Source organism: Aquarana catesbeiana, linkage group LG04, assembly GCF_042186555.1.
Source record: "Aquarana catesbeiana isolate 2022-GZ linkage group LG04, ASM4218655v1, whole genome shotgun sequence".
Classification (NCBI taxonomy): domain Eukaryota; kingdom Metazoa; phylum Chordata; class Amphibia; order Anura; family Ranidae; genus Aquarana; species Aquarana catesbeiana.
Genome location: NC_133327.1, coordinates 306,163,460 through 306,175,471, shown reverse-complemented (window position 1 = coordinate 306,175,471; position 12,012 = coordinate 306,163,460). Strand labels below are relative to the sequence as shown.

At 40.5% G+C, this 12,012-nt stretch overlaps 1 protein-coding gene across 1 annotated transcript in view; it reads right to left on the bottom strand.

The window, feature by feature from the left end:
- SDHAF4 (succinate dehydrogenase complex assembly factor 4) overlaps window positions 1-12,012 on the bottom strand; it is a 30,479-nt gene that overhangs the window by 8,464 nt on the left and 10,003 nt on the right. Inside the window, exon 2 of the mRNA XM_073626751.1 lies at window positions 8,939-9,091. Within this exon, the coding sequence (XP_073482852.1) occupies window positions 8,939-9,091 (153 nt within the window). The remainder of the gene's footprint in view (window positions 1-8,938; window positions 9,092-12,012) is intronic.

Sequence of the window (12,012 nt, the reverse complement as noted above, 5' to 3'; positions counted from 1 at the left end):
GATGGCCAGGTATGTACCCCATGGCCATCCACATGTGCCCAATCTGTGCCAATCAGTGCCCACAAATGGGCACTGATTGGCACCATTATGTTCCAGATATGCCCCCAATATATTTTATCAGTACCACCTGTCATTGCCCATCGGTGCCACCTGTCATTGCCCATCTATCAGTGCCACCCATAAGTACCCATCAGTGCCACCTACGAGTGCCCATCAGTGCCACCTACGAGTGCCCATCGGTGCCCATCAGTGCCCCCTCATCGGTGCCACCTCATCGGTGCCCGTCAGAGCCGCCATATCAGTGCCGCCATATCAGTGCCCGTCAGTGCCGCCATATCAGTGCCCGTCAGTGCCGCCATATCAGTGCCCATCATTGAAGGAGAAAACGTACTTATTTACAAAAAATTTTAACAGAAACAAAGAAAAACTTTTTTTTTTTTTTCGAAATTTTCTGTCTTTTTTTATTTGTTGCGCAAAAAAAAAAAAAAAAAAACAAAAACCGCAGAGGTGATCAAATACCACCAAAAGAAAGCTCTATTTGTGGGAACAAAATGATAAAAAATTTGTTTGGGTGCAGTGTTGTATGACCGCACAATTGTCATTCAAATTGCGACAGTGCTGAAAGCTGAAAATTGGCCTGGGCAGGAAGGTGTCTAACTGCCCGGTATTGAAGTGGTTAAAGCAGACCAGTCTTGGAAAAAAAAAAAAGTACAGAAATCTAAACATACATAAAGATTTTTTTCTACATAACACTGTTGTCTTGCTCCTATGTACAAATGCTCATTAAAACACTAGTTAAATTCTCTACTTCAAAAATTAACCCAATAAGGCTGTCCCTTGACTATTTACTATATTGCCCTGCAAGCTTCTCTCTAAACACAACATGGAGTTATTTCTGAGCACACTCAGTAATGAACAGATTCCCATTGTCATACAGCGCCCATAACCCAACGTTGTCATATCTCAACACCTCAAAGCCACACTTTCTCAACACTAGAACAGAATTCAATCCATTGATCTATCTTTTCATGAAAAATTATGAAACATAACTGTAGTTTTTAAAACTTCAATAAAAAAAATAATTAAAAAAAAAAAAAAAAAATTGTCTAGTTGTCCAGAAATGCCAAGATAATTAACTATGGTTAGGTTCACACTAGTTGCGGTGTGGGGAAACCCGTGTTCCATGCACGTTTCCTGCAATAATGTTCAATACACATTGCAGTTGAGATCTGCAGCTGGTGTCAATGTTAATGACACCCCAAACGCAGGTCGCAAACTCAGTGCAGCTACAAAAAGGTACCATGCCATCTGGTTGCAGGGCGATCCAAAAGTAGTACATGCACTACTTATGGTGCGATTTGAGCACATTCAAAATGGCTCAAATCTCGTCACAAGGAATCACATGTGAATTGAACAGAAATGTGCAGCACATTCCTGTGCGATTCATAGGGTAAACTGGGGCTATACGTCTTCATGCTTCACTGTGACTAGATAGGCATATGTAGTTAGGTTGTGCAGAGTTTGTGTAACTTGTTTTATAGCGCTATCCACAAATGGTCCTTAACCATTTGAGCGCAGGACGTTTTACCCCCTTCATAACCATGGCATATTTTCCTATTCAGCACTGTGCTACTTTAACTGGCAATTGCTCGGCCATGCAACACTGTACGCACATGAAATTGACATCACTTTTTCACACAAATAGAGCTTTCTTTTGGTGTAATTTGATCACCACCAGGTTTTTTTTTTTTTAAATGTATTATATAAAAAAACGGAAAAAGTAGAGATGTAAGGAAATTTCGATGGCCGAAAATGGTGTTATCGGCATTCTGCCAATAACAGAAAAAGGTGACGACAATGGCGCCAAAAATGCACACAATTTTACCACGATTTTTTTCTGCTTATGGCGTTTTTCATAGGTCATGTGACTCAAAGTGTGGTGTATAATTTAGTTAATATGTAAAGTTTTTAAAAAAAAAAGGAAATTTATTCTTAAATATCTCTATGCAGTGGTAAATAAAAATAGCCAACTATATGGTTAGGGAGCAAAATATCTAATCCACTCTGAGAATAATAGACAGAAGAGATATACTGTATATACTTTTAGAGGAGAGATAAGAACGTTTGTTCGATTTTCTAACCGTTAGTGGGGTCAAATCGACGTTCATTTTCAACCACAGTGATGGGAAATTTTGGAAATAATAAAAAACTTCTTGGAGAAAGGAATTATCAGACAGTGTATGTGGTTTTCGTTCAGAAATTACAATTATTTTAAAAACAGAATGTTAAAAACAAGTGAAAATTTCAAACATTCTTTCATTCATCGAATGTACAAAGATTTTTTGTCTGAATATTCTCATCTGAAAATTGATCGGTGTGGCCAGCATAAAGCTCGGTGCACACCTATGCAGTTTGCTTTTGATCTGTTTCTGCAGTGCTCTTTGCTGTGCGTTTTGATTTTTGCGCCTGTGATTATGCTGCGATTTGCGTTTTTGCATTTTTTTTGGCCATTTTGTTGTTGGGCAGATTAAAAAACACAAATTGCTGCAAAAACGCATTTCATGCTTTTCTGCAGCTTCTCCACTGAAGTACGTTGAACCAAAAAAGCACTGTTTTGTGTTAAAAAAAAGTCACTGACGCTTTCCAAATACGCAGCGGCTGAAAAAGCATAGATGTGAACGTGTCCCATAGGAAACCATGTAAATGAACTGTAGTCCGTTTCTGCAAAAAGCACCGAAAAACACATAGATGTGAATCAGGTGTAAGACGTTTAGTAACATAATGGGGTTAAAAAACGAATATTAGCCCTTTATAGTACAAAAAAAGCAAATAATCACTACTGTAAGGGGTTCATTTTTTTTACTATAGAACTGTGAAAGAAATAGTTACAGTAGCGATTATTTGCTCTTTTTGTACTATAAAGGGCTCATTTCAGTTTTGTTTTTTTAACCACATGTTACTGGCCGATCGATTATGAAAATAGTAATCGATTAATTTCATAATCGATTAGTTGTCGATTAATCGATTAGTTGTTTCAGCCCTAATTTCAACTAAAATCATTAGCTGAAATCTGCTGCCAAAATTGTCCTGTGTCCAATCACAGCACGAGTTGGGCGAAGGGCACATGCGCATCCTAAACTCAGAAGAAAGGCCCGATGTACAGGTACGTGATTGTGCCTATACATGCCGCATACTCGCAGTATAATTACTGTGAGCATTCAGCAGGTGGTTAAAGTGTATCTATCTATGGACAAAGCTTTTGTTTTTGGCTTGGGATAAAGTATGGGATGGTCAAAGCCATCCTTTTTTTGCTCTCGGTTTCTCATTGGAGAGATTTGTCCTCGCTTCCTGTCCAGAAGACACAACCTAAATTATAATCTCCACAAAGAGAAATCAGCATTTCCTTGTGGACATTTGCAGCAAAGTAGGTTTCACTAGTTAGTTTAGCAGCTTAAATACTTGTGTGTGCGCGTGTTCTATAAGACTACAGTTATTTTTCCTTAGATGAAGATCTGATCACATTTTAAGAACAATTGATTCAAAAATTCATAAAATTCTAGAAAAGTTTACAAATTTTCTCACAGCTGTAGGTCTGAGATAACAACATGGACAAAATGTAGCCAACAGAGGTCTGTGAACATCATTTACTAAAGGCCCATGTTACTGTCAATTCTGGCTATGATGAGGGGTTGCCATTGGCAGAATCACTTTATGCGATGGCTAGTAGTGACAGAGGTACAGGGGGACAGGGGATACCGATGGGTAATCCCATGGCAATTCTTTCACTGTCAAGTTGTCTCCAGTGAGGGCATTACTGCTGTGACATGGGCTTAAGGGAGGTGATACTTTTGCAAAAGTCATACCAAGCACAGTTGGTGCCCAGACATTGTGCTATCACAGAAAAATTTGCAATGATTTTTCCTCACCCAATAATCATTCTGCAATGAGATGCACTTGTAACTTCACTTCTACACATTTGTCACAAGTGATACTTAGCAACTTCTCTATCAATTTTTTTATTTTCACACACATTAAAAGCTGCATTTTTTTGTTAGAAAATTACTTTAAACTGCAAGATATTAGCCCAACTGTTTATGAAATCTATATTTTCATGAAAAAAAACAAAAAACAAAAACACTACAATTAATTTTAGTGCACACAAACAATAGAATACTCCATGCTTTCGTAATATACAGTGCTCATAAGTTTACATACCCTGCCAGAATTTATGATTTCTTGGCCATTTTTCTGAGAATATGAATAACGCAAAAACTTTGATTTCACTCATGGTTAGTGTTTGGCCGAAGCCATCCATTTTCCATTAATCTTTTTTTTTTTCCTCTCTTTTTAAAATCATAATGACAACAGAAACTACCCAAATGATCCTGATCAAAAGTTTACATACCCTGGTGATTTTGGCCTGATAACATGCACACAAGTTGACACAAAGGAGTTTTAATGGCTATTAAAATGTAACCATCCTCACCTGTGATCTGTGCGCTTGTAATTAGAGTGTGTGAGTGTATGAGAGTGAGTGTGTGTGTGGTCAATGAGTTTCTGGACTCCTGACAGACCCTTGCATCTTTCATCCAGTGCTGCACTGACGTTTCAGGATTGCGAGTCATGGGGAAAGCAAAAGAATTGTCAAAGGATCTGCGGAGAAAAGGTAGTTGAACTGTATAAAACAGGAAAGGGATAAAAAAAAAAAAAAAAGAAGAATGGATATCCAAGGAATGGAGAATGCCAATCAGCAATGTTCAAACTCTAATCAAAAAGTAGAAAATGAGGGGTTCTGTTGAAACCAAACCTCGATCAGGTAGACTAAAATTTCAGCCACAACTGCCAGGAAAATTGTTCTGGATGCAAAGAAAAACCCATAAATAACTTCAGGTGAAATACAGGACTCTCTGAAAACATGTGGTGTGGCCGTTTCAAGATGCACAATAAAGAGGCACTTGAAGAAAGATGGGCTGCATGGTCGAGTCGCCAGAAGAAAGCCATTACTACGCAAATGCCACAAAGAATCCTGCTTACAATACACCAAACAGCACAGAGACAAGCCTCAAACCTTCTGGCACAAAGTCATTTGGAGAGATGAGACCAAAATTGAGCTTTTTGGCCACAACCATAAACACTACATTTGGAGAGGAGTCAACAAGGCCTATGATGAAAGGTACAGAGGTGGATCGCTGATGTTTTGGGGATGTGTGAGCTACAAAAGGCACAGGAAATTTGGTCAAAATTGTTGGCAAGATGAATGTTATGTTATGATCCATTTGCATTCATCAGCCAGGAAGCTGCGCATGGGACGTACTTGGACATTCCAATATAACAATGATCCAAAACACAAGGCCAAGTCGACCTGTCATTGTCTACAGCAGAATAAGGTGAAGGTTCTGTAGTAACCATCTCAGTCTCCTGACCTCAATATCATTGAGCCACTCTGGGGAGATCTCAAAACGTGCAGTCCATGCAAAACAGCCCATTAATTTACATGAACTGGAGGCTTTTTGCCAAGAGGAATGGGCAGCTTTACCATCTGATAAGATAAAGAGCCTCATCCACAAATACCACAAAAGACTTCAAGTCATCACTGATGTTAAAGGGGGCAATACACAGTATTAAGAACTAGGGTATGTAAACTTTTGATCAGGGTCATTTGGGTAGTTTCTGTTGTCATTACGATTTAAAAAGAGTATACACTGTTGATTGATAATAAATGGCTTCAGCTAAACACTAACCATGAGTGAAAGAAAAGTTTGTGTCTGAAAAATGGCCAAGGAATCATTCTGCCAGGGTATGTAAACTTATGAGCACATATTGTATACACACACACACACACACACACACACACACACAAAAAAAAAAAAAAAAAAAAAAAGGGGGTTTCGTCGAACCGATAATAAACATGAAAACTCTTAAAATTGTGGGAGCCCATGAAATGTGCCTTTCCTCCAATCAGCTGTCTTGGCTGTATGCCCGGACTTCACACTCGGGAAGAGAAAATATCCTAAGACCCCTTTCACACTGCCGTGACTTGAAAGTCACGCGATTTTGCTGCGATTTTAGGGTCTATGGACCTCAACTCACACCAAAGTCAGACCAAATTAGTACAGGGGCTACTTTGAAGTTGCACAGATATGAATGGGTATCAATGGGTAAACTTGTCATGCATCTCTGATGTCCAAAGTCGCAGAAAAAGTCACACAAGTGTGAAAGGGGCCTATCACAATCTGAACTTTCAAAATAGTATATAAAGTTGAAGACAGCAGATATACATGTAAACTTATGTAATGAGATTTGTTTCATCCCTGTGTATCATCTGAGGTTGTTCACTTCACTGGATATATGTGAGGGTTTACATCCACTTTAAGTGAAATGAAGTGAATACAAATGCACAAATGTTAAACAGCCCAAAATAAATAATAAAGTCTAAAATTAAATACAGTGCCTTGAAAAAGTATTTATACCCCTTGAAATTTTCCATGTTTTGTCATGTTACAACCAAAAATGTAAATTAATTTTATTGGGACTTTATGTGATAGACCAACACAAAGTGGCACATAATTGTGAAGTGGAAACAAAATAATACATTTTTTTAAAATGTTTTACAAATAAATATGTGAAAAGGCCCCCTGAGTCAATACCTTTCGCTTCAATTACAGCTGCAAGTCTTTTTTGGGGATTTCTCTTCCAGGTTTGCACATCTAGAAAGTGACATTTTTGCCCATTTGTCTTTGCAAAATAGCTCAAGCTCTGTCAGATTGGATGGAGAGCATCTGTGAACTGGATCCCACATGAACACTCATGGCCGATCACAGCTCAGAGTCACAAACATTGGCCATATAACAAAAAAAAAAAAAAAAAACACACCGCGCTTGTGTAAAACATCCGTCCCAGGAAAAAAGGTCACTTTCTTGATCTAAAAATGCAATGACATCACGACAGGCTCAGGCTCCACCCGACACGTTTTGTCATAACTGACATTGTCTGGGGCTAGGGAGATGTGCCCAATCATCGCGCTTTAAAAAAAAGAGTGGCAACCAATAGAGGTTACTGTATCATGCTCTAAGCCGCAAGTGCCCTACACTCCATGCCTCGTTCTGAGTTCTACAGTAACCAAAATTGTCCATAAGCAATGCTTTAAAAGCCTATTCAGGTCATCAGTTTAGAGTAAACCATGACTGATGGCTTGAGAAAGAGGTGGAGCAGTCTCAAAACATGTAGCCTCCTTCATGCCCACCAGCGTCTGACATCACAAAGGACTTTAGCTGTCTGACTTAAGCCTTGTACACACGATCGGATTTTCAGCAGACAAAGCGTCAGACTTTTGTCCGAAGGGCGTGTGCCAGAAACTTGTCTTGCATACAAACGGTACACAATTGTCAGCCAACGAACATGAATGTAGTGACGTAGTACAAGGAATTTCAGCTTGAGCACCACCGTTTGGGCACCTTCTGCTAATGTTGTGTTTGGTGAGCATTGATTCTGAGCATGTGTGTTTGTACTTTCAACTTTTGTGTGACAGACTTGTGTACAGACGATAGGAAAATCTGATAACAGACCATTATCCGCCGAAAATTTACTAGCCTGCCATCCAGCATTTGTTGGCGGAAAGTTGGACAACAATTGTCTGATGGAGTGTACTAACGGTCGGATTTTAGGCAGTCTGTCATCACACAATTCCTTGCCGAAAATCCGATCGTGTGTATGAGGCTTAAATCACATGGTTCCCTGAGTATTTCTTGGCGACTGAAAGCACAGAGTCTCTGGCCTGGATTAATCTGCTATGTGCTGTAGTGGTCTGGATGACACCCCCTAGTGGATAAAGTTGATATGACAGGTGTTTTACCCCTTATCAATTGCGAGTTGCCAGTTGTTTTTATCATTAAATGGGAGTTTTTACAGCACTTAGAATGCACCCTCTGCTGTTCCTTTTTGCTGCTTTAGAGATTCCTTCAGTCTCTTGAGAAGCTGCGCTGAGTGTTGGAAGTCAGCTGAGTGAACTGCCACACATGGACTTTATGAACTCTTTGGATAAAGGTGCCTCAACAATAAGATTTATACTATGGTACCTTCGTCCCAACAATATGGAGAAAGGTTAGAGAGGGGGAGGCTATAATGGACTTTAATGGTACCGTATACCAACTGCAGTAAACAGTCGTGAATAAAATTTTTTACTGTTTACTGCAGTTGACTTATGAACTCTTTGCTGAGCACCCATTTCAGAGGAGTTACTCTTTGACAGCTTGCACCACAATATATTGTGTTTATAATTTACAATTGTATCTTGGTGGACAAAGGGTTGAATTACTTTTATCAGGTTGTGTGTGGTCATCTTAGCAAAATGTTTACTGTGGACAAAGACCATATTTAAGATACTCGTGTTCAAATACAAATTTTGTTTTAAGAAATACTATGATCAACCTACAGTACCACTGCATATACTTGCATTGCCTTCTCTCCCCCTCCACCAAAAGCAAAGTAAAAAACCCAGTGCTTCCACGTATACGGAGCATATAAAATTACTTCCCTTCCTCCCATGTGACAGAACTGGGGCTTCATTATTGTCTGCATGGCCAATTACTGTGTGGCGAACGCACACAAGTAGTGAAATGCACACACAACCTTTTGCAGTTTACGTTCTACTACAGAATATTTCATGCGCAGTTACCTCTCTTTACCAATATAAAAAAAAAATAAAGTACAGATATTGTAATTTCTACTAAATTCTAGTGCTCACTTTTTGACAATTACTATCCAGCTTTCTCCAAGTTTAAAGTAACTGGATCAGCATAGTCCAGGCAGCTAGTATTTTAACAAGAGGTTAGCAAGGGCAGCCTGCATGTTTATCTTAGCGCAGGATTCCTTTAACTCTGAGCGTCACCAGTTTACTGTGCTGCAAAAAATTATTCTAACTGGACCTCCATTCACTCACTTTCCAGTGGTCCTTTCTCCGTGTTAGATTGCTCAGCTTCATCAAACCGCCCCTGGGGTGTTTTTGGTTTTTTTAAAGCTGTTTTTTTAGAGTTGTTACTTTCCTGTGAGATACTGCTAGTAGATCTGACACAACTCCAGATGGCAGAATATGCTGTAAGGGAAAAATACAGAACTAATAAAAATGTTCATTGTTTTATATAAAATATATAAAGCCAAAACTTTGTTTTCGTTCATTAAGTGAATTGTTATACATTTATGTCACTGGGAAGTCAAAGTGTGTCCAATGTTCAAATAGAGGGAGTGGAGAAGGGTAAAGGAAGACTTTATTCAGAGGTTTGGTTTTTTGATCCAGTAGTACCACATATGCCTAAATTGTTTTAATTCTCGTAAACCACTGTGCAACCGTAGGAGGGAGAAGTTATTCAATAGGGGAGATATACATGCCTTAAGCTGCGTACACACGAGCGGATTTTCCATTGGAAAAATCTTGGATGGTTTTTCCGACGGAATTCGGCTCAAGCTTGCCGTGCAGACACACAGTCACACAAAAGTTCTCTGAACTTTCGACCGTCAAGAACCAGTGACGTACAACACTACGACGAGCCGAGAAAATGAAGTTCAATGTTTCCGAGCATGCATCGAATTGTTTCCGAGCATGCATAGGAATTTTGCGCGTCGGAATTTGTACAGACGAACACATCTTCGGATAGGAACTTTTTCCAACCCAAAAACTGAGAACCTGCTCTCAATCTTTTGCTGGCGGGAATTGGAGCAAACACACGGTTGCATTTTCCAACCAAAAGCTCTCATCGGTCTTTTGCTGGCCGAATTTCCGATCGTGTGTACGCGGCATTAGCTGCTTTAAATGGATGAGCAGAAATTTTGTGTAGACATCCTATCGGACTCGGAAAACCTGTAGTTTGTGCCAAAACCTGAGGGGTGTGTCCTGTCTTTCTAGCTTGTTTCATTGCTGAGAAAGAGTGGTTGACAGCTGACCCCACTGTACTAGCAACCAAGAACATTGAGCTGCAGGAGGTGCCTACATCTTAGCACTGAGCTGGGCCTGATTTGTGTCATACATTTGTGAACACAGCCAAGAACTGCGCCAGGAGTTATACATGAAAGTCTGAAATCATGAAAAAGCTGCTGCAACTGCAATACTCACCTTCAATTCAAAGTACTTCTATTCTGCCACTAGGTGTGTGGAGTCTTTTGGGCTGACACTGCAGATAGCTGCAGTGGTATGGCTGACTGTGCTTTTTGAACAGTAAAGAACAATGATGGGGTGGAGGCACAACACTGGAACTCTGTTGCTGGTCATAGACACCTCCCTGATGCAGCAGGGAGCCAAAAGCACAGCTTTCCTGTACTTTCTGAGAGCAGCCAAATACAGCGTTTAGAAGAGTTTAAATGAAAGCAAGCAGTTACTGCATAAAGGACAGAGGCAAAAATATTAAGAGAAGTATGTTGTTTTTGTTTTTTTTCTAATCATACTTGATGATACTGGATGGAGCATCAGACCGATACTGCAGCTGTCCCCCGCCGTTTCTGCACTGAGAACCGAGCCACCGAACACTGCCGATGGCTCAGTTTTCACTCCTCCCTGAGCAGAGCGATGCTGACTGTCAATCAGCATCTCTCCTGGTCTGCTTCTCCACGTTCATTGGAGCACTGAGCTGTGGCGGGGCAGGGAGAGGCCGACTCAGTGGCTTGCTGAGACTCATCAATCAAGGTAGTAGGCAGATCCAAACTTGGGAAGGAGGGATGACACAGTGCCTGGACTGATTGCAGTGATGTGGTCACAGGAGTGCAAAATGAATTGCACTCCTGTGACCCAGAGGAAAAGTCCAGCCTAAAAAGCTTAGGCTGGACTTCTCCTTTAAGGCATCTGAAATGAAAAAATGTATGTGCCTGGAGTTCCGCCTTAAGAATAAGAACTCTTTATTGAATAAGGCTGACCACGATTTTCTGTTTTAAATACCAGCTTGCCAGAGCTCTTCTCTGAGATCATAATAATGAACAGTTTGTGTATGCTGGAATACATTTCTGTTGATTAGTAACTGATCATCAGAATTGGTAATCAAATTTAAAACATGCTAAAGGCAGATGCTGCTATAATTGCACACCTGTTTCTACTTTTATCCACCAATTGATCAGAATCAACATGGGCGCCAGACTCATGCACCATACAGATGTGGTCATTAAGACACATATGGGGAAAAATAAAGCTAACATGAAGGAAGCTAAAAGAACATGAAAAAAAAAAAAAATAATGGCCAAATTCTATAGGCCAAATTCTATATGCATTATTATTTAGCGTTTTATGGGCTGAATAAATCGGATATTAATTAAAGGGGTTGTAAACCTTAATTTTTATTTCTAAAATAAAAAATATGTTATACTTACCTGCTCTGTGCAATGGTTTGCACAAAGCGACCCCTTACCTCCTCTTCTGAGGTTCCCTGATGGTGCTTTCTGTTCCTCCGCTTCTCTGAGTGCCCCCATAGCAAGCTGCTTGCTATGGGGTGCATTCATGCAGGTGCGCTCCCGAGCTGGGCTGTGTAGGTCTATAAACACACACTGCACAAACCGGCTCCGCACTCCGCTCCCTTCTCACAGGATTTGATTAACCACTTGCCGACTGCCACACGTACGTCGGCAGAATGGCACGGGCAGGCATAAGGGTTAACCTGTACATCCCTGCCCCCCCCCCCGGAGCCTGCGACGGTCAGATTAGCTTCAGGAGCGATCGGTGATGAGGGGGAGGCACTGATTCATGGCCACTCCCTCGCGATCGCTCCTGACAAATGACAAGCTTCCTCTTCTCCTGTAATGTAAACAGAGGCAGAGGAAGTGATGTCATTTCTCCTCGTGTCGGTCTTTTCGGTCCGGCGCGTGATGAGAGAAGCCATCCAAAGTAAGCGCGCCAACACTACACTAATAGTAGAACACGCAGGCACACTAATCACCCCCCTGCACAACCCTGTCACAGTGACACCAATAGCAGTTTTTTTTTCTGATTATTGCATTGGTGTCATTTTGTGACAGTTATAAGTGGTAGGGCAGTTAGTG